This window comes from Myotis yumanensis, unplaced genomic scaffold (genome assembly GCF_028538775.1).
Source record: "Myotis yumanensis isolate MYYU_CA2020_CCGP unplaced genomic scaffold, mMyoYum1.0.hap1 SCAF_3, whole genome shotgun sequence".
NCBI lineage: Eukaryota > Metazoa > Chordata > Mammalia > Chiroptera > Vespertilionidae > Myotis > Myotis yumanensis.
In genome coordinates this window covers 27,526,822-27,553,952 of record NW_027223754.1, presented here as the reverse complement: position 1 = coordinate 27,553,952, position 27,131 = coordinate 27,526,822, and the positions used below count along the sequence as shown (strand labels likewise).

At 41.8% G+C, this 27,131-nt stretch overlaps 1 protein-coding gene and 1 non-coding gene across 3 annotated transcripts in view; one reads left to right on the top strand and one right to left on the bottom strand.

Moving 5' to 3' along the window:
* Positions 1-27,131, bottom strand: part of PSD3 (pleckstrin and Sec7 domain containing 3) — a 429,912-nt gene that overhangs the window by 347,152 nt on the left and 55,629 nt on the right. The window contains exon 1 of one of the 2 annotated variants that reach the window (XM_070408520.1): positions 14,399-14,499. The exons of the other annotated variant lie outside the window; for it this stretch is intronic. Coding sequence (XP_070264621.1) covers positions 14,399-14,419 — 21 coding nt within the window. The 5' untranslated portion in view covers positions 14,420-14,499. Of the gene's footprint in view, positions 1-14,398; positions 14,500-27,131 lie in introns of those variants that run through there. 2 annotated transcript variants of the gene reach the window in all.
* LOC139007768 (U6 spliceosomal RNA) lies at positions 2,204-2,310 on the top strand. The gene has a single exon (XR_011470931.1). It is a non-coding gene; the product is annotated as a U6 spliceosomal RNA (small nuclear RNA).

Sequence of the window (27,131 nt, the reverse complement as noted above, 5' to 3'; positions counted from 1 at the left end):
AATTTTGCTGTGAACCTAAAACTGCTCTTAAAAAATACAAAACTGCTCTTAAAAGAAAGAAAGAAGTCATCGTTATTGTAAGTGTGTGGATGGAGTGCACCCCAGGCCCATGAATATTGGTGCAGAACTAGGGACTGCCTTAGTTGAAAGATGAACAGAAACTGTCCATACCAAAAAAATGATTTATTTAAAGCAAGGGTGGGGAATATCTAGACTGAGAGCCATATAAGGCCCACAAAATTGTTTGGTCTGGCCCTGCCAAGGCATTAGGGGTGAGTTAATTAAATATTTGACCCAAATATAGCAGGCTAATTTTGTATGGCCCACAAATGATGTTATAAATATCCAAATCACCGCTGATTTAAAGGCTCATACAAAAGAAAACGTTTTAATTTTTTATGGAGATAGGAAGATAAAACTTCGTTGAAAATATAAACTTCATTAACAAAAATTAGTGCTTATAATTGTAAACTCAATTATTTTAGCTGTTTTAAAGAAAACCAAAGTTCTTCTGAATGGGAATCATGCTACGATATGAAGGATCATTCCTTTTCTCCTCTTTACCGTCTTTCACAAGCACAAGCACAAAGGCTGTTATTTTCCCCATTTTAAAGGCCCTCTTGACTTCACTTTCCCTTCAGCCATGTTTCTCACCTTCCCTTTACAGTAAAAATCCTTGAAATAAGTGTCCACATTTGATGCTTTCACTTCTCTACTCCTTTTCTCTTGAAGCCTCACCAATCAACTTTTGGTCCACACTACTCCACCACCACTGCTGCTGCCAGGCTCACCAATGACCTCCCCACTGCTAAATCCCTACGGAAATTCTTGACCCTTGGTTTTCCTCCTTCCTCATTAGCTGCTTTTTCTCATTCTCCTTTACTGGTTCCATCTCATCTCCCCAACTCAGTGTGGAAGTAGCCCAGGTTGTTGGTCCTGAACCTTTTTCCATCTACACTCACTCCTTGGTGAATTTCATCCAGTCTTCATATTCTGACAACTCCCAAATGTTTATCTCCAGCCCACACCCCCCCTCTGAAATCCATACTAATACATGCAACTGCCCACTGGACATCTCTAAAACTGAGCTCCTGACCTTTCCCCCTGAATCAGCTTTTCCCTATAGGTGTTAGTTAATGCAATTCCATCCTTCACGCTGCATAGGCCATAACTCACATCTCACATTCAGTCCATCAGGAAATCTTTCCCACGCTTCCTTCATAATGTACCACTATGTCCAAGCCATCACATCCCTCACGTAGCTCACTACAACAGCCTCCTAACTGGTTTCCCTATTTTTGCCCCTGCCCACTTAAGTCTAGTCTTATGAGACACAGTAATGTGTTCTCTTAAAACATAAGCAGTATCATGCCACATCCTTATTTAAAACTCTCCATCAGCTGCTCTGCTCACTCTATATAGAAGCCAAAGCCCTTTCAATAGCCTACAAGACCAGAGGCCTACAGGGTGGGTGTCTGCTCTTCTCCTTGCTCACTGTATTCCATCACCCTGGTCATGCAGTTCCTGGAAGGCGGAAGCCTGCCTCAGCCTCAGGAATTCGCACTTGCTGTGCCCTCTTCCTGAAGCACTCTTCCCAGCACAGCCACATGAACTCCCTTCCCCTTCTTCAGGCCTTTCATCCCATGTCACCTCAGTGAGGCCATCCTTGACCATTGTCTATAAGTGCAATTCCCCCCATTCTTAACCTCCCTCCTCTCCCCTCAGCTTTATTTTCCCCCAAAGTACTTCATATACACAAACACACATACACAGAGTCTGTCTCACCTTGCAAGAGTAATATTTTGTGTGTGTGTCTATTTTGTTGACTGCTATGTATTCCCAGTACTTGAAATAATGCCTGGTACATTGGAGGCACTCAATAAATATATGTTTAATAAACATATGGATAAATGAGAGAGGACAGTGACACAGAGCTGTATATGATCTATGATAGTAGATCATGCAGTGTTTTTAAAGGGTTATATTTTACCGGGGCACTTTGTATGCATATACATATTCAGATATTGCAGAAAAAACAAAGCAGGTCCCATTCGATAATAAAATTAACATCATACAAAACCTGAATAATTATAAAGCAATAAGTCTCTAAATTGAGAGATGCTCTAAAATAACTCCAAGGTACCAGGATCTCTCAAAATCTTTGATCTTGCTTCACCAGAGCACATTGAAAGGATGGTCTCAAGTGACGGCTTTGGCAGCACACATACTAAAATTGAAACAATACAGAGAAGATTAGCATGGGCCCTGCACAAGGATGACACATATACTCATGAAGTGTTCCATATTAAAAACAAAACAAACACACACACACACACACACACAAAAGAAAGGAAAAATGGTCTCAATATATCCACCCTACCTGAAGCAGGGAAAGTCACCAGGTCAATATTATGGACTTTGATTTTCCAAAAACGATAGAGAAATTATGACACAATGTAAAGAGTACTTAATGTTTTAATGATGTATGAAATCTAGGTGTGACCTACTTTCAGTGAACCTCTGGACTCAAGCGTGAGAGAAGAAAACATGGAGTTGTTAGACTATAATAATGCGTACACTCAATGAACAGACATATTTTCATAAACCACATTTTAAAAGAACTTAAAATTATCGTCCAGGTAAAAGGAAAGCCAAGTGATTTCAAAAAACAGCTAGAAACAGAAATAAATTATTCAGGAGGGAAGTAACCCCACACACAAACAGTCGTGATAGGAAGCAGATAATAAGCAAATGTAATTTAAAACAAAAATGGAAAGAGTGTCCTCATTCCTCTACTTCATAATATTAATTCGCACACGCTATTAGCAGGTTTGCTTTTGTTTCTGAAGTTATGCATACAGTAGAAGCTCTTTCCCAACCTCCAATTAGCCGATCCAGGATGCACAGTCACCCTGTAAATCATCCCAGCTGATGCCCATTATTATTCCATGCTCACAGCCAGTAATCAAGACACTGGCAAACTCATGGAATTCTGCTCCTACCACTGAGCTCATAGTTACCAAGAATCGGTGTGTTTGCTCCCAAACTGATTTGTGGCGGTTGTTTGTACTGAAATTATGTAATTTCATTAAATGTTATATAAAATAACTATATATAGATATAATAAGAGTCGTTTCCGTGAAAGTTAAGTGGAATGCTTGAGAAACAAGACACTAAATGGCCATCAGATAATTCTACCAACAATGGTTTATTTTTAAATTGTGTTTACTAAATAGAGGCAAAATACAAATTATAAGTTATTTGTCACATATAGATTCATGATGCAAACATCCCTATATACATCAAGAAATTATCATTATACTTTTAACTTCCCTGTGAACCTTCTTGATATATAATGATTTTATAGATTAAAATATTGTCTCACTGAATCGCAGATATATTTATTTTAGCAGTGCTTCTGAAAATTTGACTTTAATTACTCTGAGCCTATTTAGTTCTTTGAAATATATAAATTGTTTTATATATAAATAAAATGAAAATATGTTTCAAGTAAATATATATTTACTTAAACTCCAGATTTAGAATATTGTGCAATGTTTCATTTGACTTTTTATCCCCAAACAGTATTCATCAACACAAGAGACAGTCAACTGACATTCAAACAACACAAGGAAGGTGGGAAGAAATGAATCAAATATGAAAAAAATAAGATAAAATCAAAGGAATGAATAAAACATTTCTCTAAAACCGTTAGATCACATCAGGCAAACACAGCCCAAGTCTTTATCTGCTCTATCAGATACCTCTGCCAGAAATTCACAGTAACATATTAGTCTTATCTTTGTGCCCTAGGCTATCATTCCCAAGAAAGCTCTGATGAAAGTCACACACCTGGAGCTCTACAAGCAGCCCATGAGCACTATCTGCAAAGTAGGGAGAATTCCACTTTCCAAAACAGTAGATGCAACGAACCCCACAGTGAAGCCAACAGCAAAAAATGATTAGGCCAGAAATCCTACTGACTAAAAACTCCACCCCACTGCAAGACAAGACTAAACGTTAGAGCGCCTACTCCTCTGTCCAACATTCTCAGAAGGGTTCCTGGGCTTAGCTACTAAACAGCCTGAGATGTTTAACTCACTCACTGAACAAACATTTATTGTGCCAAAGCACCACACAAAATACAAGAATTTTCTTCTTGTCTTCCACACTGTATACCTACAGGCAATCAAAGTATAGGGTACAAGAAAGATCAGTTTTACCATTTAATAGCTGTGTGACTTTAAGACAGTGGTTCTCAACCTTCCTAATGCCACAACCCTTTAATACAGTTCCTCATGTTGTGGTGACCCCCAACCATAAAATTATTTTTGTTGCTACTTCATAACTGTAATGTTGCTACTGTTATGAATCATAATGTAAATATCTGATATGCAGGATGTATTTAGGCGACCCTGTGAAAGGGTCTTTCGACCCACAGGTTGAGAACCGCTGCTTTAAGAAAAGAAATAATCCCCCTTCCACCCGGGTAAGCATAACCTACCACCCAGGTCACACTTACTGTTCACTTACTAGTTGACTGTTTCCTTACTGCAGGCACTGTTCTAAGCCCTTCGTAACCATTAAGCATTAGTGAGGTATTCTACTGGGTAAAGAGGCAGTTCAACAGAGACATTAAAATACCTTCCCAAAGGGCCACAGCTCGAAGGTGGCAGAGCCAGGATGCCACTCAGACTGTCAGAGTCAAGGCACACTCTAACCACTACACTGCACTGCTGCTCCTTGGTGACAGAGTATCCTTTAAGACAGGGGTGGGGAACCTTTTTCCTGCCAAGGGCTATTTGGATATTTATAATATCATTTGAGGGCCATACAAAATTATCAACTTAAAAATTAGCCTGCTATATTTGGTCAAACATTTAATTAACTCACCCCTAATGCCTTGGCAGGGCCAGACCAAATGATTTCTCGGGCTGCCGGACATTCCCCACCCCGCCTTTAAGAGGACAGGCAACTGAGTCTCCCTCCCCTGTTAAAATGAGCTGGCCCAACCTCACATTTGTCAAATTCTTTAGGAGACCATGAAAAACAACCCAAAACAAGAAAGTGTAAGGGTTATACCTGGTATAAAATGCCATCTACTTTGTTTTCCATGCCTTCTTTTCCCCACAGGCTTTCATGGAGATGTTTGTGGCTATGGGAGGCCTCCAAGGATTCAATAGTGATAAAAGCAAAACAAAAAAACATGAACAGGGAGGAAAAAAGGAGGGAGGAATACGCTCAAGAGTGTGCTGGCAACCTTATGACTTGGAAATATTTGTGAATCTGGTTTAAAATATTTTTAATTTTTACTTTTCAAATACAGTTTACTTTCAATAATATTTTGTATTGGTTTCAGGTGTACAGCATAGTGGTTAGATATTTATATAACTTATGAAGAGATCCCCCTGATAAGTCTAATACTCAATTGGCACCACATACTCCCTATGCTATACTTTATATCCCCATGACTATTCTGTAACTACAAATTTGTACTTCTTAATCCCTTCACCTCTTTCTCCCTGAACACGCCCGATCTCGTCTGGTTTAAATTTTTGTAGTAGAACCATGTCTACTACCTGAGGGGAGGGGAAGAGCATTTGGGTTGCCTTGGATCAAGAGCAGTAGCTGTGGTAAGCAAAGTAGCCAGACTGGCTGGGTAGGCTCTTTGTAATCACCCTCAGTGAGGCATGTCTGTCACCTGGAAACCACTCCCACTAAAGAGGTCTAATTAAGTTCTAGGGGCAACCACTAAAAGGTCATTATTATCACCAGTTTAGATCAGTTTCTCAGGTGATCTCAATCACCTGGGGGTGATTATGAAAAGTGCTACCTCAGAACTATTGAACCTGAACCTGAACCTTCAGGCGGCCCTAGAATTCTAAAACCAACTGATCCTTGAGATAGACAAGTTTGGGAAACACTATTTAGATCATAAATTATGGGACCTAAAAAGATCACGAGGTGTCTTCTAGGTGGGTGTCCTCTCCCTTTTAAACAGTTCTCTGGTCTAATTCAGGAGGAAAGCACTATTTCCTATGCATAAAAGTCTGAAAAGAGAAGACTTCCAGAGTTTCCTTTCAATACACAGAAAGGTCTCAAATCCTCTGAGCGCTACAATTCTCCCAAGTAGCTTAGCTTAGGCAAAGGTTAAATCCATCCTTTTTTCCCAACCCATAACAAAAGGGATGATATTCATTACACAAATCATTTTACAAATCATTTTGTCGACTGACTTCAGCAAATATGTGAGGCCCTACACATGTGTTAAGCCCTCTCGTGTTAAGATAAAGAACCTCACTTTTACTTCAAAGGATAGGAATATGAATGTGAAAAGATAATCCATAAAAGTTTATCTAATAATAAACTTGTATACAAAATACATAAGGAACTTTCGCAATTCAATAATAAAAAGACAACCCAATTTAAAAAGACAACCTAATTTTTTAAAAAGGTCAAAGGATCTGAAAAGATGTTTCTCCAAATAAGATATTCAAAGAGCCAACAAGCATAGGTAGAGAAGCTCAACATCACTGGATAAATGCAAAACCTCAATAAGATATCACTCCATACCCACTGAGATGGCTATCTACCCTTCAGTATATGCCCAAGAGAAATGAAAGCATATATCCCACAAAAACCTGTACATGAATGCTCACAGGAACATTATTTCTAATAGCCAAAAAGTGGAAACAACCCATCATCTACTGATTAGTAAATAAAATGTGACCTGTCTATTCAATTAATATTAATCAGCAATGAAAAGAAATGAAGTACTAATACATGCTACAACATGGATGAGTGTTGAAAACATGCTAAGTGAAAGAAGCCAGTCACAAAAGGCCACATATTATATGATTCCATTTATATGATAAATGCAGCATAGGCAAATCCATAGAGACAGAAAGTAGATTAGGGGTTACCTGGGTCAGAGGATGGGAGCTATAGTGGGTGGGATCAGAAAGTGACAGCTTATGTGTCCAAAGTTTGTACCGGGGTGATGAAAGTTGACTATGAGGATGAATGCACAATTTTCTAAAAATCACTGAATGTATACTCTAAGTGGATGAGTTGTGAGGTATGTAAATTTTATCTCAATAAAGTTGTTTTAAACAAGAATGACCCCCCCCCCAAAAAAAAAAAGAAGAATCCTATTTAACCTCTATGAGCCTCAATTTCATCTTCTGAAAACAGGGATACTACCTATCTTACAATATTGTAAAGAAGATATAAGAAGATATAAATTCACATACATACATACATACATACACACACACACACAGTGCTTCACACAGTGTGTCTGGTACATAATAAATACTGAATTCATGTTATTCCTCAGCTCTTCCTATTCCCACATTTTTGCATTGTTATGTTTTGATATCATTGTGTCTTCACCACAAGTTACAACACTCAAAATTGGAATGTATTCCAACAAATACATTCCAATAAATATGAGAATTCTCTCATGTTTTCACACATACTAAACTCAAGGCTACTCCTAAATGTCTGACCTGGAGAAACTCCAGAGTCTGCATATGTGGCTGTCTATCTTCAAGATCTGTCACTAAAAAGTATTTGGAGATAGGCTCTAGGCCGGTAGCTCAATTGGTTAGATCGTCATCCTGACACCAAGGTTATGGCTTTAATCCCTGATACAAGAATCAACCAATGACTGCATAAATTAGTGGAATAACGAATTGATGTTTCTGTCTCTTTTCCTATCTCTCTAAAGTCATTTTTTAAAAAAAACATTTTTAAGTATTTGGAGATAAAGGATAAGATTTGTTTTCTCCATTCCTCATCTTAGTGTGTCCTCCTATCCCCAACCGTGGTGCAGAAGCACCTCTACAACCATGTATTTTTAAAACACTGAAAATCCATTGGCCCTCCAAGACAGCTATGCAGGGGTCCCAGGAAAGACCTTAGCCCTTAGCTATCCAGAAATACCCACCTGGATATTCTTTGTGACGCTATCCAGATTCAAAGGGGCTTGAATCTATGGAACTATCCGTAAGTTGCAACAAAAAAGGTGGACTACGTACGACATTCTCACCATCTCTTTAAGTTCTCAAACAATTCACAGCCATCTCTTGAATTGACATAATAGTAGATTCTCAGCCAGACACGGAAGTTTTTCCATTTAATCAAAAGCTGTTCTTCCATCTTGCTGAGTATTGTCAACTGTGAACTACCCGTTTCACAATTTTCTTTTTTCAGGAGAGGTCCTACCTTCGAATACATTTTCTTTTTCTATTCACTTTCAATGCTTTTACTTCCACTTTATTTGCATTAAATCCCATGCCTCCATACACTCTCGCTGCTTTTGTACTTATCAGACATGATGGGGTAAATGTGTGTCAAACTTAGCAAACCCAATTGGTAAACACACCATAAGCAACCAGATAGGCAAGTGGAAATTGACTGCCCAGGACAACCAATGACATCTATTAAAGCATTTTTGCTCTAGAGCTGTGCTGTCAAATATATTGGCCACTGACCATGTGAGGCTACTTAAATTCATTGAAATTAAATAAAATTTAAAATTCAGTTCTTAAATCTCCCTAACCCACTAAATGTGCTCTCAGTAGCTACCTGAGCCTACTGACTATCATATTGGACAGCACAGAGCATGAGGTTTCATAGAACAATACTGACTTAGAGTAACTTCATATAAAAGTTTGTAAGTTCCGAGTTCCTAGGCACAGTAGTTTTACTATTTACAGATCATGAGGTTTATCTCTCAGAAGTAAGATCCAAGTGCCTCTGAATGTTCTTGGCAGATTTTCTTAGTGGTTAGTGTACAAGGTTTTTGGAGCTTAACCCAGGGCTTGGCACATGGTAAGTACTTAATATCTGCTGAATGAGTTCATGAAGAGCATATTAATGTCTGTGTTGCAGTTTCTGCTCTGATTTACTTATAGATATTAGCTAATGAAAAGTGATGGGATTTGTTTTCCTACAGGGGAGATTTCTGTAGGGAGAAGCAAGCCTCGGCAGGTGGGGTAGGAAGCTCAGGGACCCTTCAGAGCCACAGAAATGAAGCTAAAAAAACATAAACCGCTGCCACAAAGAAACTCATATTCAAATGAAAAGTTTCAGAACCAAGGAAGCATCTTGCTGCTTCTTCCAACACCCACTACTTGTAGCTTTTAGAGCCATGAAGGGAAGGTCGATGGAAGATCACAGAGCCTGCAGCCATTTCTCAGTATTTTCCCTGTATAACCTGTGCTAGAGAATGATTTAATCACACAAAAGCAGCGATCATCTCTTGCATTGTCTGTTCACTGACACCTCGGTCTCCACTTGCATCGGTGTCCTATGACTCAATCTAAACTGTGCCTATCAAATAACTTCTTGGAAAATAACTGTTGTTGAAAACTGAAATTCAAAAGAGCATGTCAATTTTTATATACAGAGAAAAGCAGTTCTATGGGCCCTTAACCAATAATCTCCTGAAGCCCAACAAAAGAAGCTACATCTGCTTCTATTGAAGTTTTTCTACCCACCTTGTTCACAGACCAAACAGCCATAGGAAGAACCAAGCTGCTCCACTTCTATAATTCACGTTTCCTTAGCAAAAGTCTGGGGACAGAAGGCAAGAGAAGCAGGGAGCAGCTGCTGCCTGATCTTCTTATGAATGCCCCCCACTCATTCCCCATTTTCCTCCTTATTGTTTCAGACTCCTTTTCTCAACAACTGAAGTTCCAGCCCATTGGGTGGGGGAGGGGGAACAAGGAAAGCAGCCTTCTCTGTGTCAACAACTAGAGTTGTAGAAAAGTGGAGACTACTTTCTGTGAGGTGATGTAATTAGAAGTTAAAATAGTTAAGCCTTACATTCTATTTTAAATTGTTAATCTGCTTTATTCTGAATTCCAATTAATTATTTATAACTGTTTGGAAATCCTTACATGTGGTCCTACATTGATCCCTGAGAAAATTATACAAGTTCTATCTCTTGAGCCAAAGAGCAATATTTGTCCCACTATGTGAGCCAACAGATATAAAAAATAACGGTTGTTGATGGATTAGTCATTCAATTTCAGATTCCAAGACCCACAGAATCTAAATATTAGAACCAAAAAGCTCAGTTTCTGCAACACACAATGCTAACTTGGAGAGCATAAAAACAGAATGGTGGGTAAGGAAATTGGACTGCCCACATTTCCACTCGGCTCTGCCACTTACCATCTATGTTATGTAACCTCTCCAGACTTCAGAATAGAGATTACAGTACTGACCTCATGGGGTTGTCATGGGGAATAGAGGGAGGTAATCTGTGTTAAAGCACATAGTAAAATCTCAATAAAGATTAGGTGTGCTTGTAACAATGCATCATACCTGAAAGCATTACTTAAACATGCCCCAAAAGTTAGGACTTAAGGTTAAACTTAAAGGAAAATGCTTCCCAGACAACCCACATGAAAATACTATGTAAAAAAAGTGCCCCAGGCTCAGGTCAAAATGTTGACCTTCCCACTAAATCCCAAACTCCAATAATGAACTTTTTTAAAATATCCATGAACATGGCCCGTCTGGCATGGCTCAGTGGTTGAGCATCAACCTATGAACCAGGAGGTCATAGTTTGATTCCCAGTCAGGGCACATGCCTGGGCTTGTGGCTCAATCCCCAGTACTGGGTGTGCAGGAGGCAGCCAATCAATGAGTCTCTCTCATTATTGATGTTTCTATCTCTTTCCCTTTTCTTTCCTCTCTGAAACAAGAAAAATAATTTTTTAAATAAAAATATATAAAAAATAAAATATCCATGAACGTGTACAAATTATTCATCTGATTTGTAGCCAGAGAAAAAGGAGTTTAAAACTGGATGGTTGTTCACAGTTAAGCAGGCCCTGGCCCAGGGCCTGGGTCTCATGTGAAGATGGGGGAGAGGAGCTGGTGACTCCTTCACACCATAGGTGCCCTCCAGAGAGAAAATGCTTCACCACCTCTGTGCCCTGAAGTGTCAACAAAGTCCCTGCCCGCTTGGCACCAATGGGCCCCAGTTTGTTGACCTTCTGGGCCCAGTGAAAAACAGAGACTGCAGGCTCATGTGCTATTTTTATATAAATAAGATAATAAAAGCAAAGGTTAGTTATTAATAATCTGAGTCACACCTGATTTTTGAACGAGGCATGAAAATTTGTTAATTTGGATTTAGGTTAACTTGTTAATTGCATGCTGCAAATTATCCTTTTTCCCCACTATAACCTGCAACAGTGGTTGGCATTGTCACTGCAACCCACACTAGTAAATTTGGAGAGTGTGGAAAATGTCCTGGGAAGATGATCTTGTAACTCAGAAACACAGGAAAGGTACAAAGGCATACACTCTCAAAAATAATGCCACCGCTGAAGTTCTCTCCAGCAAATCTCTGAGCCTGCATACAATATTGGACACAATACGAGCTATTGAGACGGGGACACCCTGAACAAATGCTCTGGAGAATTTCATCTGGATCCTGTACTCCCCTAAAGTAAGGTTAGGCTGGTTGAACTGTAAAAGAACTCAGGACGAAGGGAGAGGCAGTATTCAGGGTGAAACCACCTCCACTCGTAGCAAAGGGAAGCCAAGGACAGCTCTGCTTGGCCCAGACTGCAGGGGAAACCTGGAATGTTGAGAACCCTCAAAGCATCAGTGATCGGAGGTTCGGCTGGACCCCAGCCTTCCATGAGCCTGATTCACATCCCCAGGTCGCCTACTGATCACCAGATTACTTTTCACAAACTGCTTAAACCTCAATCATGTTTGAATTCATTTCTAAACATTAGGAAGGATCGCATTCCATTACTCACCTCCTAATCCAACCCAAGCCCAAAGAAATGCTCTTTTCATAATTGCCAAATGACAACATTACCTCAGGTAAACCTCAAACAAACCAGTCTGGAGGCCAAAGCACACACACATAGTAACGTTCACACGGTTTTTGCTTCAGCACTTCTTAACCAGGACTACGATCAGCCCCTTGACACACACACTAGGGTCTTAGTTTATGAAGAACGTGTGGCAAATGACTCCAGAATTTTTGAAGGAAAAATAAATCACCTCTAACAGTAGTAATGCCCTAGATGTATTTTTTTTAATGTAATGCCAGGCTAAATCCCACTCACATATTTTCAAGCAGTGTCAGTGAACAAATGTATCAACATTTTAGAAAGCAAATAGAGCCGTTCATGGAAAGTAACTCCAAATTTTCCTTTTCCAATGAGCTGATTTTCTGTCTTACCTCATTTTAAATTCCAAATCCCCAAGACTGACTATCCTATAAGGATTTCCAAGGTATCCCATGTATTTAAACAAAATAGAATCTCTTGAGTACAATGTGCATCGCAAAGTATGTATTATTCTTTGGTCACAAATAAAGTGAACAGTACGAACAAAACTTTTCTTAAAGCCAACATACATTCAGATTTTCGAATCAAGCTTCTTATGCTTTCATTTTTTAAAAAAAACATTCAACTGTGGAATTTCACCTTAAAATAAGGTTATTTTAGCTTTGCAGCTTTAATCACTTTCCCACACTCAATGGCCAAGAAAAAAGTGCTGATCTGTTCACAAAACATACAAACTGAGTGAGAGATATTCAGAATGTGAAGTAAGAATGTATCCCTGGATAAGTAATGCATATACATGTTTAGGCATGAAACCATAAAGTGCTAGATCCAGAAGGCTCTGAGAGCGCATCTACCCAATCCCCTCATCCTGTAGAGAACACTTAAGCTGCAGAGGTTCAATGATTTCCCCAGGAGAGTGGCAAAAACTCACCCAGTCCGGGACCAAACCTATAAACCAGGTGTCCTACCTACTAGTCCAAGTGCTTTCCATGGTACCAATCTGCTCCGTTTAGCACAAAAAGGATACATTAGTGAAATATCTACCAAAGCAGACAAAAATCATACAGGGTGGGGCAAAAGTAGGTTTACAGTTGTTCATGCAGAAAATAATACAGTAATTGATAAATGATAATACAACAAAGCTGTTTTGCATATTCACAACTGTAAACCTACTTTTGCCCCACACCCTATATTTGAAACATGATTTGTGGATGGATATAAGAAAGCTGTAGAAGGACATGCATCCAACCACTAAAAATTGGTTGGGAAGGTATAAATTCATTTTGCAGTTTTGCTGGTTCTGCTGAGTATGTTGCATTTTTTTAGGTGCCAAAGAGGAATTCACTGACTTTTTAAAATACCTCTTGATTTGAAGAAGAAAAAAAAAAAAAACACCTCTTAGAAAAGAGAGGATGATAAAGTATTTCTTGGAAGAGAAGAGAGAGTGCATGTCCTTTCTTTCAGCAGGGAACATCCTCCCCCTACTCCCCAAAAGCCAGCCAAACCTTCCCCTGAAGATGCAGCTCAACTGCCAGCTCCTCTCAGAGGACTTCCCAGCCCTTAGGCCAGCACCTCTGCTTCCTCTAGGTTCCTCAGTCATAACCTCTGCAAAAGTCTCTCCGACTAGAGAGCGAGCTCCTTGACAGCAGACGTCCTGCCTCGCTCACCTGGCTATGGGGCTGTGCAAAGTCCTTTGCACACATCATATTCAATTACAGCTAATGAACTGAAGCATTTGTTCCCAGAATCCCACTTAGAGTAATTTTCCAGATCTCCCTGGTCCCCGCACCAACACCTGCACCGGCTCAATAGTTATTCCGGAGTGGAAATCCTGGATCCCACCGTCGGGCAAACCGGTCTCTGGAAAATGAAATCGTAATGGCCATGGTATCCTCTGCCTCCTTACACCCTGTTGAACACCCTTCCCCGTCCAGGGGGGCGGTAAAACGAAACGTGTATGACTTAAGTCGCCGACAACATGCTGAAGCCAGGTCCTCTAAAGGGTCATCTTTTTCTTTTTAAATCTCAGAACAGCATTTGCCAGCCACAACGCATAGCTGAAAACAACGGATAACCTGAAATGCATGTGGAAAAGAATGAAACGTCTTGAAAAGCTACCGGGGATAGGAGACCGAGACCGAATAATCGTCCGTTGCCTCTCAGCGCAAGTTTGTGGATTTTTTTCTTCCCGACAGAGAAACGTGAGAGCCCCTGGATCCAAGAGCTGGCCCGCGGAGCACCACCGCACCTGGGGTCCGGCCCGGGGCTCTGCTTCTGACCATGAAGCAAGAACGGGCGCCCAGAACTCCCTCCCGGCCCGGCTCTCCGAGCGGAGGGTGCATTAACCCCCCGCCCGCCCGCCACAAAGTTGACCCCTCTCGGCTTCCAACAAACACAAAGGAAAAACGAGCAAAAGGAGAGCCGCTTCCAGACCCTGCCCCGAAGGCACGAACGCGAGTGGCCCGGGGACCCTGGAGACCTGGGGAGCGACAAAGCCCCCCGAACCCGACCCGACCGGCCCGCGAGCACCGCGCGGCCCCACACGCCCGGCCCGGGGTCTCGCTCACCGCGGCACTTCTTCCTTCCATCTTCCATCGCCCGCGCCGGGCCCGCCGCCGGCCGGGAGCCTCAGGGCGCGACTGCGGGCGGGCGGGCAGCCGGCGCGCTCCGGTCGGGCTCCCGGGACTGCCGACGGGCGCGGGTGAGGAGCCCGGCGGCGGAGAGCGGCGCGCACCCTAGCGGAGGCTGCCGCGCGGCCCCGGCGGTGCCCAGCGACGGCGGCGGGGGGCGGGGTCAGCGCGGGGGCGGGGCTTGTGGTGGGGGCGGGGCGGGAGGCGGGCCCGGAGGGCAGCGGCGGGGCGGGGCGGCGGGGTAGGGCGCGGAGGAGGGAGGAGGGAGACTAATGGGGAGAATGGGGTAAGGGGGCGCAGGAGACGGTGCCCGGGGGTGGGGGCAGGAGGGCGGAGTCGGGTAGGGAGGCGGAGGGGGGGGAGAGGGCAGGAAGGGTTGGGACCGGAGCGGAGGGGGAGGAGCGCCAGGAAGGTGAGCGGGTGGAGGGGGCGGTGCCCCGGGGAGCCCGGGGATCGGAGGGGGCGGAGGGGGAAGGAAGGGGTGGGAGAGGGCGGAGCCCCGGGAGTGGAAGGGGGCGGAGGGGGAGGAGGAGGGACCAGGGGGGACCAGGGGGCGGCTTGGGGAAGACGAGGATGGGCAGGGGGCCGGGCGTCCCTCTGCCGCCTCCGGGCGCTGGCGCTCCGCGTGCGGGCGGGAAGCTGCCTGTTGCTTTGTCTTTCAGTTTTCCCACCCGAGGACAGTGAGAGCCTCTTCCCACGGTGGTTCCTCCGAAGAAGGGCCACGTGAGGGAGGCCGCGAGTGGGGCGGCCTCCCGGGTCCGTGGGGTGCTTTGCCTCTTCAGGGAGCTCCCCGGGCGACCCACGAAAGATGCGTCTTCGTGGGGTGTTTCTGGAAGGATGAAGGTAGACTTTATAAAGGAGAAATAGACCCATGTAACTGGAGTGTATGGGAGGACCAGCGCCCACCTCCACCCTGCAGGCTGGTCCCGAGAAAGTCTCTTCGCCTGACTGTGGGCGGTGGAGGCAGGGTCTGGAAAGGCGCCCTCCTCCGGCAAAGGGTCCGGAGACCGTAAGGGCCATTGCAATCAAAGAGCGCTCACCTTCCAGTTCACCCTTTGCCGGGTCTAAGCGCCTGGAGGTGGAACCCCAAGCGCCCGGCTGCATGGTGCTTGTGGTGTGTTTGTGTTACGGCTTTAATGTCACGAAGACTAGACTTACTTTTTGTGACCAGCAGAAAGATGCCCAAATAAAGGGAAATGACCAGCATGGCCAAGCTTTGAGTTGGAAATGGAGAGTCAAGTTCCTTGATGACCCCAGGAACCAGCCCACCAGGACTGGATACAGTGAGTCTCCAACCTCTGCTTTGACTGCCCCATTTGCATCTATCCGTCAGCCAGTGGCGCCTACCATGGGAACCAGAATGAGGGTGTGGACGAATGTATACAAATTCATTCCACCTTCTGAACAATGATCTAAGTCCATGCACTCCCTGCGAGAGCAGCAGTTTGGTCAGATATGTAGGTTTTAAAGCACTCCAGTTACATGGGTCTATTTCTCCTTTATAAAGTCTACCTTCATCCTTCCAGAAACACCCCCCGAAGACAATCCCTGTTTGCCTATTCCTAATAAACTCCAGCCTTCTGTGAACTTTGGGGTCTCATGATTTTGTTGACAAGGAATCAGGAGTAAGAACATGTAGGCAAATAGTTCCTACCTGGGACCTGACCACGGGCCTGGTGGCCTTTGGAAAAGTTACCAACATCTCCTAAAGGATTTTAAGCTGAATCTAAAATTATACCAACTATTCCCACACATAACTATTCATATAGGAGGCAGAGTGGACCTAGATGTATATGAGTTTACTAGTTAAGGGACCTGGGAATAGATATTGTAATCTGAGCCTCTGTTTCCTTGATTATAAAATGAGGATAATGATATCGTGCAGGATTGCGATTAGCATGACACATTATGTAGAGCTCCTGGTCCATAGTAGTGGTTCAATAAAGGGGCATTTCAAAAATTAAGCAAGCAATAGAATATGTTCCTCATTTTCATCACAAAGGAAGTGTATTTTGTGTATAAGTATTGTTGGGCTTTTTAAAATATTGAAAATAGAGTAAGAATCCCCATTTCTGCTAATCTAGCTCCCAGAGATCCCATGTACCCAGTTCAAATGATCACAATAGTGCTCAAGTTCAGTGTCAGAATACACAAAAGGCCACCTTGGTAAAAGGAGGAAGGAGGCACACAGGCCCGCTGAACAGCAGCCTGTAACAGAGGCATGGGCTGGTCTATACAGCACTATATTCCTCCCCACATTCTGCCCATGAGCCTAGTGTTTGTGGTGAGGAAAGAAAGAAACTATAAAGTAGGCAAGATGTCAGGTGCTGGAGGTTGAAAGAATTGAAGTGGAAGTTAAAATTCCCTCATGCATTACTCATGCATACAGTTAATCCTTACTATTTCTAAAAAACAGTTTAAAATAACAGATTGTGGAATAATTTATTTCTTTGGTGCAAAACTGAATGTTTATTTAGAATGGAGGAAATCTTTTCAAATACAAATTCATAAAAGTTGACAAATTTCACACATCACCAACTCCAGAAAAATCACACCTTTTTATTCACTGCCTTCAAAATATTTTTATTAATTAACCCCCTAAAATACCTCTTCAACACTTTCCCCCAATGTGTTTTGGCTGCACACTTTTGATCACTCCTTTGGAATAGTTTTTCTTAAACAGCTTTATCGAGCTATAATTCACATACCACACAACTCATCAATTTGAAGGGAACAATTCAATGGTTTTTGTGCAATCATCACCACAGTCAGTTGTAGAAAACTTTTATCATCCCCCAAAAAAACCCTATACCCTTAGCAGTCACTCCCTCAACCCTCTCAGCCCCTGGCAACCCCTAATCTACTCTCTGTCTTTATGGATTTGTCTGCACGTTTCATATAAATGGAATCACATCCTATGTGGTTTTTTTAGGACTGGTTTCTTTCCCTTGCCACAATGTTTTCAATGCTCATCCATGTGCAGCATGTATCAAAACTTTATTTCTTTTTATTGCCAAATAATATTCCATGGTATGGGTAGGCCACACTTTATTGATCTATCCATCAGAGTTCTTTCCACTTTTTGACTCTTCTGAATAATGATGCTATAAATATTTTTGTACAAGTTTTTGCATGGATATTATATTTCCATTTCTCTTAGGTATATACCTGCAGTACCATTTTCAGGCCATAAGTAATTCTATTTAACTTTATTGCCAAACTGTGTTCACAGTGGCTACCTCATTTTATATTCCCATCGACAATAGGTTCCAATTTCTCCACATGCTAACCAACCCTTATTATTGTCTATATTTTTTACTATCACCATCCTAGTGGGTGTGGAGTGGTAGAATGATTCTGAAATATCCTTTTTTATTGGTACAATACAAAGATAGCCCAGTCTTTTCTCTGGCATAGTTGATCAAAGGTTTTTTGTTGTTGTTATTGACTTTTTAGAAAAGTTCCTGCCTCACATTCATTATTGAAAATAATTTCAGTGTGTTGTCAAATTTGGGAAGACTTCTCAAGTTTCTTTCATATGTGAACTGTAGGATTTCAGGACATTTCAAGGTTCTCTGTGCAATGATTAGTATTCAATGCTCAACTTTGAAACTCATTTTTATTAATATTTTTTGAGTTTTGTTCTTTCATATATGTTAGTTATTTCATGTCAAAAGAGCAAAAAGAAAACAATTTTTTACTTTGTTCTATGGTTCATGCCTCATTATTTAATTTCTCAGGCAATCCAAGGGTCTTAGAATATCCATTTTTTTAAGTTTTTATTTGAAATACAGAAAGAACTCTAAACTTTACAGTATTTTCAATTAGAAGGGCTCTTATGTGTGCTTCAGTGTATAAATAGGATGCTTTATAAATCATATACCAACAGCATACAAACAGTTAATATTCTAGAATAGAGAACATTAAATCTTGTTGTATTCCTAGCTTCTAGAACGGCACCTGGTGTATAGTAGGTAGTCAATAAATAGTAGTGTATTGAAAATTGCCATTATTTAAGGTAGAAATATTCAAGTTAAATATACAACAAATTTTCAGCTCATTATACAACAACCTAAAATCACACTGTACTTGAATTTCAATAGCCCGAGGTACAACTAAAAGGCTATGTCTAAGACAAAATTCACCATGACATCTCACTCTGCTGAATACTGATTGAATGCTGGATGGATAAGATGATTAGGAAACAAGAAACAAAGAAAAATGTGGTCCGTGTGCTTAGGTGCCTGACAAATATTTATTGAACATTTTCTATGTGTTGGTATAGTTTACTGACTGCAGCAGTAAACAAAACATCCCAGTCCTCATGGAGCTTAGAGTCTAATGAGCTTGGGGATACAGAAAATAAGCAAAATTAGTTAATAAATATGATATTTTATGGTAATAAGTGTTTTAGAGAAAAATAAAGAAAGGGGGTAAGGAATAAGGAGTGTGGCATGGGTGGGAGTAGATGGTTGTAAAAAGTATTCAGAGAAAACTACACTAAGAAGGTGAAATTTGAGTAAAGACCTAAAGGAGGTGAGAGAGGAACCATGCAGATACGAGATGAACTGGAAGTGCAAAGGCCGTGAGGGCTTGCCTGGTGGGTTCTGGTCGCATCAAAGAGGTCAGTGTGCCTGGGACTGAGTGAGAGGAATGGTAGTAAGAGACGTGATGTGTGGGGTCTTGTAATGCATTGCAAGGATCTGGGCTTTTAACTGACTTTGGAAGATTTTGAGCAGAAGAGTGATATGATCTGATTTATGTTTTACCAGGATCACCCTGTATGATGTGCCAGAAGCAGGGAAGTGAATTAGGAGGCTAATGCAACAGACCAAGGAGAAGATGATGATGGCTTAGGCCAGGTGGTAGCAACAGAAGTGGTAAAAAGTGTTCAGATTTTGGTCATATTTTGAAGGCTAAGGGAACAGGCTTTGCTGATGGATGGGGAGTGTAAGAGAAAGAGTCAAGGAAGGCAGCAAGGGTTTGGGGGTAAAATACTAGAAAGATGGAGTTGCATTAACTGATATGGGAAAGCGATGGAAGGAGCAGGATTGGGTTGGGAGATGAGGCCCTCAGATTTGCATATGTTCAATTAGAGGTGTGTTTTAATCCGGCTGAAGTGCTGAGTAAACAGTTGGGTATGTGAGATCAGAATTCAGGGAAGAGGCTGGTGCTGGAGCTATAAATTTAGGAGTCAGAGTAAAGATGGTATTTATACCAATTACGTTAAATGCGGTCCCTAAAGGAGTGATGGAAAAGAGAACAGAGGGGAGGCCAAGGCGACACTGAGAAGTTAGGGAGTGAGAACCAGCAGAGGAGACTGAAAGGGAGCAGCCAGTGAAGTAGGAGGAGAACAAATAGGTGTTCTTTAATGGAATATTTTCAAGTTATTCCTACATGAAACTTTTTCCTCTCTAACATTTTCAATTAGCACTTTCTCCGTACTGTCCTCTTCCTACATCCTGCAATCACTTCTCTTTTTATCCACATATTCTGTTATTTTGAAGAAGAATGGAAGACAGTGTGGTATGCCTGTAACTCTAGCAATTTCTCACTTTGTCTCAACCTATATTTTTATGCCTGACCTGGTTATTAATATCTGTTCACTAATTTTTTTGGCAAAAATTATTACTTCTAGAATTAACTAAAAATATATTTAATTAATATATGTTTCCAGGATGATAAAAATGAACTCTTTATTAATTAATTTATAATTAATTAATTTTTTTACAAAAGAAAGTAACTACCAAACATAGCATCTTCAATTTTAACAAGAAAAATCTAATAAAATCAATATATGTATTAAAACCATGATGTTGAATAAACCCCAGTCCTGGTGTAACCAATACTGTCTTTATGATCTCTCCATTTAGGGAGAGAAAGTTTTCCCTGGCATTATATGACAATTTGACAGGCCCAGAAGCTGTTCAGCTCACTCACAGGCCCTCTAAACACAGTGCCAATTCAGTAATTAAACTAGCCAGTCCAAACATGACCTATTATTAAATCTTCTTCCTGCTTAACTGGCGGTGTGCAGTGGCAAAGAGAGGATGAGTAATGTCCTCTGATCTTGCAGCCCTAGGTACCCAGTGGACACCTCCTCTTCCTGCTGAGTCTCTCTCTCCAGCCCACCTTATTGGATAAGCCCCAGAAGGTAGACTATAGTCCAACTCTCTGGCACATGGCCCACATCTAGACCACAAGAAACACTCACTTGTCCCATGCTTCAGGCACTCTGGACGTGCAGGCTAATCCCAACCAGGGAGCAGGGGCTCTCCCCGCTTCCCCAAAAGCACTGATCAACTCTCACAGGCAGTTTCCTGGGAAGGAACTTCTCCATGAGCTTGCTGGGGCAGGAGTGAGGCCACCATGCTCAGTGTTTTCCAGCTACAGGGAACAATTTAAAAGTTCTCTAGGTGGTCACTTTAAGTTCCTTCACTAGGCTTAGGGTTGGAGAGTAACACCTCCTTTTACCCCTAATGGATAATAGAGCCAGGCAACAGCTCTCATCACCGTCCCCTCGCACTCTCCTCATTCGCTCACCTGTTTTTATTGCTTTGATCTGACTGTGGTGTGGGATCCAAGACTGTGGAACAGGGTCTCCGGACCATTTCCTTAAAAATCTGCGCATGGGATGGAGGTCTGTCTCCCATTCACTTTGATATCTGTTGCATTGACACCTTAGTAGAACCTGAGACAGAAAGAGCCCCGCTCCACCATCCTCTTACACTTTTTAGCTTCAGCCATAGCATTTGTTTTCTCACTACAGATACATGGGTACATATATTTACGCGGACATTTCATTATCTCTTGTACCTCTAGATATAGACTTAATCACCTCCAATTCAGATTTATATGTTTGGAGGTGATGATTCTGAATGTTTGGTACCCTTGGGGACAGATATCACTGAAAAAAATAATCCTACATCTACATCTAGTCCAGGCCACCACAACCACATTGTGAATATTGAGACACTTCTTATTACCTATTCCTTATACTGTCCTGTCCTGTCCAGTTCAATCACTTCTATCCACATAGAGCCATTTAAATTTAAATTTAAATGAATTAAAATAAAATTAAATAAAAAGTTTAGTTTCCCAGTCTCACTAGCCACATTTCAAGTGACTCCTATATTTAGACAATGCAAATAATGGACATTTTTATCACCATAGCATCCTATTGGACAGTACTACCTCCCACAAGGTTTGTAATAAATGACAAATGAAAGTTTGGTCCAAAGATTCCATATGATCACACTGGTTTAATTTTCTGAGAATATGAAGCTTTTTAGTACAGGACTATGTATTGACAACCACTGTACACAAAACCAAATCTTTACATAGGTACCTAGATAGCTACATATGCTTTTCTTTCTTTCTCCCTTCCTTCCTTCCTTCCTTCCTTCCTCCCTCTCTCTCTCTCTCTCTCTCTCTCTCTCTCAATCCTCACCGGGATATTTTTTTCATTGATTTTTAGAGAGAGTGGAAGGGAGAGGGAGAGACAGAGTGACACATTGATTGATTCAATTGGTTGTCTCCTGCACAAACCCCGACGAGGGGGGAACCTGCAACCAAGGTACATACCCTTGACCGAATTGGACCCGGGCCATTTCAGTCCGAGGGCTGATACTCTATCCACTGAGCCAAACTGGCTAGTGTGCTACAGATGCTTTTCTACTTCACACTTGAAAACCTATCTGCATTCTCCCACGGCACCAGAACATGCTTTTCCAAAATAAATGCTGAAAATATTTTGGAAAAAGTCCCTATTTCCCTCAACAAACAAGTTGAGTACTATTCAGCGCATGAAAAGGGATTGTTTCAAAAGCAGTATTGAAGGGGGATTCCATATAAAAACATTTCTTTGCTGAAATAAGCATTTCACTGAAACTATTTTTTGAGAGTAGAAATGACCTATGGAAATTACCAATGACTGGGTGTGTTTGAGTTGTAAATTTACCCTGGCATCCCTCCATGAGGACATTATAGCACTGACACAGCTGCTCTGCAGTGAGTGATGACGGGAGACAATGAAGAGGACCCCGTGGGCTGCCTAAATGTTGACCAGGAGTCAGGAGACAAAGTCTCAGCTTGCTTACTGTCTAACCATGAGATGGGATCTGCTTGTTCTTAGGCCTTTATTTCCTTTTCGATGAATCGGAAAGATTGGCCTTCCCACTTGCAAAATCCCAGCATTCATGATTTAAAGAACTTTCCGTTAAAAGCAGTCTTTATTTCCACAATCCTCAGTTTTTCTGGTATGTCTTTGGTGACAATGGCAAGTCCCTGAATCTCTCAACGCTCTGAATTGGGACACCAAGAAACACAGACTAGACAGCACTCTCCAGAGGACAAAGACCCATCTTATTTACTTTTTTTTTCTCTAGCACAGGGTGTATTGCCTGGCACAGAGGACGTGCGCAACAAATGTTCACTGAATGCATGCATGCATGAATGACTGAACAGAATGGATTCTTATTTGGGGAGGGAATAACATGTTGCTTAAGAATTTCTTTGATTTCAGTGGTTCTACAGGCAGCAATGTTGGTAAAACTGTCAACAAATAAGTAGGAGGACTTAGAATAGAACTCTCACCACAAAATGCATGTACAGACAGTCCTCGGGTTACATTGGACTCGATGTACTCCGTTTCGTGGTTACGTCGCCATCTCCCATTTATTTATAAAAAAAAAAAAAGTTCCGTCATTTCAATGTATGTACATATGTGCTTTATGTTTTTTATTATTTATTTACCACAAGTAAAGGTCAGGAATTGTTATCTTTCTTTTAAATTTTTTTACTGTTTCACTTCATTACTGCTGTGTGTGTGCTCCATGTGAGTGACGTAGGTGCTTATGTAGGTGGGTTCCAACTTATGGCAAAAATCGCATTACGCCTCGCCATAGGAACGGATCTCTGACATAACCCGAGGACCTACTGTATTATAAACTTTTACACTTGAAAATTTCTGTAAATTTGTTTATGAAAGGAGAGAGATCTATCAGTTCTCCCCCCATTTCCCATTACTTTCATTCCACACATAACTGCTGAATTACCTGCAAAAGGTGACAAGTTCCAAAGGCTGAATTCTGACAGAGTGACTCTTTTTGAGTCATTTCCCTTCTAAGTTCTGTGAGCCCAGGTATTTTGGTCTACTGATTCATATATATGTACCTTAAGGACTCTGGAGAAAAGAATTTTTTTCTTCTAAATCAATTTCATTAAGGCATAATTTACATACTGTAAAACTCACCAATTTTAAATGTTGTAATATTGTGATTTATAATAAGAAATATATATTTGGTCTTAGCCCAATTCTTGGCACAGAGCTCTTAAATTCTTGAAATTTCCTAATAGATGAGAGCATAAAATTGTCTTTTGTTATGTTAATGCGGTGACTTTTGGACAGCATCTGAGGATGGGGGCTGGCTGCCAGGAGAACCAGTATCAGGTTTAAAGGGTTGGAAGTTTCATTCTCACCCCCTGGACCAGCAGGAAGGAGAGAGGGGCTAGAGGCCAATGATTTAATCAATTGTTCCTGTGTAATGACACCTCCATAAAATCCCAAAAGGACAGAGAGCTTCTGGGTTGGGGAACAAGTGAAGATTCAGAGAGATTGGCACCCTTAGGGAGGGCATGGGCGCTCCTTGCCCTTTCCCCATACCTTGCCCTATGCATCTCTTCCATCTGGCTAATCCTGAGCTAATCCTTTTTATAATAAACTAATAATCTAGTAAATTAGCTATTTCTTGGAGTTCTGTGAGCTGGTTTAGAAATTAATTAAACCTGAGGAGAGGACTGTGGGAAACCCTAATTCATAGGCTGTCAGTCAAAAGCCTACATGACAACCTGGCCTACTTCACTTGAGATTTCTGAAGTGGGTGAATTGGGGGTTCAGCAGTCTTGCCCTTAGTTCTGTAAGGATGGAGCCCTTTAACGGGTTGGATCTGAGGCTACCTCCAGATAGATAGTGTCAGAATTTATTTGAATTGTAGGACAAACTAGCTGGTCTCAAATGCTTTTTCTGCATCTATTAAGATATTCATATGATTTTTCTTTCTTATGCTATAATTTTGGTGAATTAGATTGATTGATTTTTAACTGTTAAACCAACTTTATATTCCAGAGATTAATCTCATTTGATCATGATATATTATCGTATTAGTCTGCTAAAGCAGCCACAACAGAATACTACAGGCTTTGTGGCTTAAACAACAGAAATTTATTTTCTTAAGTTCTGGAGGCTAGAAGGCCAATCTCAAGGTAGCAGCAGGGTTGGTATCTAATGAGACCTCTCTTCTTGGCTTGCAACCAACTGCTTACTGTGATCCCACGTGGTCTTTCCACTGGGTGTGCACACTTCTGGCCTCTCTTCCTCTCTTATAGGGATTCCCATCAGTCCTATTGGAATAGGGCCCCACCTTTATGACCTTGTTTAACCTTAATAGCCCCCTTAAAAGTTCCTATCTCTAAATATAGACACAAAACATGGTGTGTGAGTTTTGGGGGTGGAAGCCAAAATTCACTTCATCAAAATTATACTTTTTATATGTTGCTAGATTCAATTTGCTTTGTTTTTACTATTACTGCACCTATGTTTATCAAAGATATTGGTCTGTAGTTTTCTTTCTTTTTTTTTTTTTTATATTTTATTGATTTTTTTACAGAGAGGAAGGGAGAGAGACAGAGAGCCAGAAACATCGATGAGTGAGAAACAACGATCAGCTGCACCCCCCCCCCCCCGCACACCCCCCCACTGGGGATGCGCCCGCAACCAAGGCACATGCCCTTGACCAGAATCGAACCCAGGACCTCCCAGTCCGCAGGCCAATGCTCTATCCACCGAGCCAAACCAGCTAGGGCTGTAGTTTTCTTTCTTGCAATGAGTATCAAAATAATGCTGGCCTCATAAAATGAGTTAGGAAGTGTTTTCTCCTTTTTCACTTTCTAAAAGAGTTTGTATAGAATAAGTATTATTTCTTTCTTAAGTGTTTGGTATAATTTGCCTATGATGCTATCGGGACTTAGAGTTTTCTTGTGAGAACATTTTAAATTACAAATTCAATTTATTTAAAAAACACAATTATATGTAATAATAACATATAATATATACATCTATGTAATTATTTAGGTTACCTATTCCTTCTTGAATGAGCTTCTAAAGAATTTGTCCATTTCATCTATGTTGTCAAAATTATTGGGATAAAATTCATATTATTTTCTTTTTTTAATATATTTTTGTTGATTTCAAAAGGGAAGGGAGAGAGAGAGAGAGAGAGATAGAAACATCAATGATGAGAGAGAATCATTGATCAGCTGCCTCCTGAACACCCTATACTGGGGATTGAGCCCACAACCTGGGCATGTGCCCCTGACTGGAATTGAACCAGGGACTCTTCAGTCCACAGGCCGACGATCCATCCACCGAGCCAAACCACCTAGGGCCATATTATTTTCTTACTAGTGGTCTAGTGCATGAAATTCATGCATGGAAGGGGGTGTACCTCAGTCCGGCCTGCACCCTCTCTAATCTGGGACCCCTCAGGGGATGTCCAACTGCCTAAATTGGCAGTCAGACATCCCTCTAACAATCCGGGACCAGTGGCTCCTAATCGCTCACCTGCCTGCCTGCCTTATCACCCCTAACCACTCTGCCTGCCGGCCTGCTTGCCCCCCACTGCCCCCGCTGGCCTTCTCGCCCTCAACTGCCCTCCCTTCCTGTCCTGATTGCCCCTAACCGCCTCTGCCTTGGTCCCACCACAATGGCTTTGTCCAGAAGGATGTCTGGAAGGTCTCTCGGTCTAATTAGCATATTACCCTTTTATTGGTATAGACTAGTGGCCCAGTGCACAAAATTTGTGCACAGCAGGGTGTGTCCCTCAGCCTGGCCTGCACCCTCTCCAATCTGGGACCCCTCGGGGGATGTCCAACTGCCAGTTTAGGCCCTATCCCTGCAGGATTGGGCCTAAACTAGCAGTCGGACATCTCTCTCACAATCCAGGACCACTGGCTCCTAACTGCTCACCTGCCTGCTGGCCTGACTGCCCCCAACTGCCCCCACTTCTGGCCAGATCACCCCCAGCTGCCTGCCCTGCCAGCCCGCTCCCCCCCAAAAGCCCCCCTACTGGCCTGCTCGCCCCCAACTGCCCCCCCCACTGGCCTGCTCGCCCCCAATTGCACACACCCCCCCGCCGGCCTGATCACCCCCAACTGCCCTCCCCTCCTGGCCTGATCACCCCTAACTGCCTCTGCCTCTGCCTTGGCCCCACCACCATGGCTTTGTCCGGAAGGTCTCCCAGAAGGTCTCCAAGTCTAATTAACATAGTACCCTTTTATTAGTATAGATTATCCTTTTAACGTCTTTATGTTCTCTCTTTTGTTCTTGATATTGGTCATTGGTATCTTCTATTTTTTTCTTCATTAGTTTAGCTAGAGGCTTATCAATTTTTATTTTAAAAAATCAACTTTTTATTTCATTGATTGTCCATATTGTTTTTGTTTCCTGTTTTATTGATTTCTGTTCTTATTGTTATTGTTTCCATCCTTCTTTATACTTTGGATTTAATTTTCTTTTTTTTTTCTAGCTTCTTAAGGTTGTAGCTTATACAAAGCTTAAACTTAAGCCAATGGCAAAGGAAATAGGGTAGATTATAAAGATAGGAGGTGGACA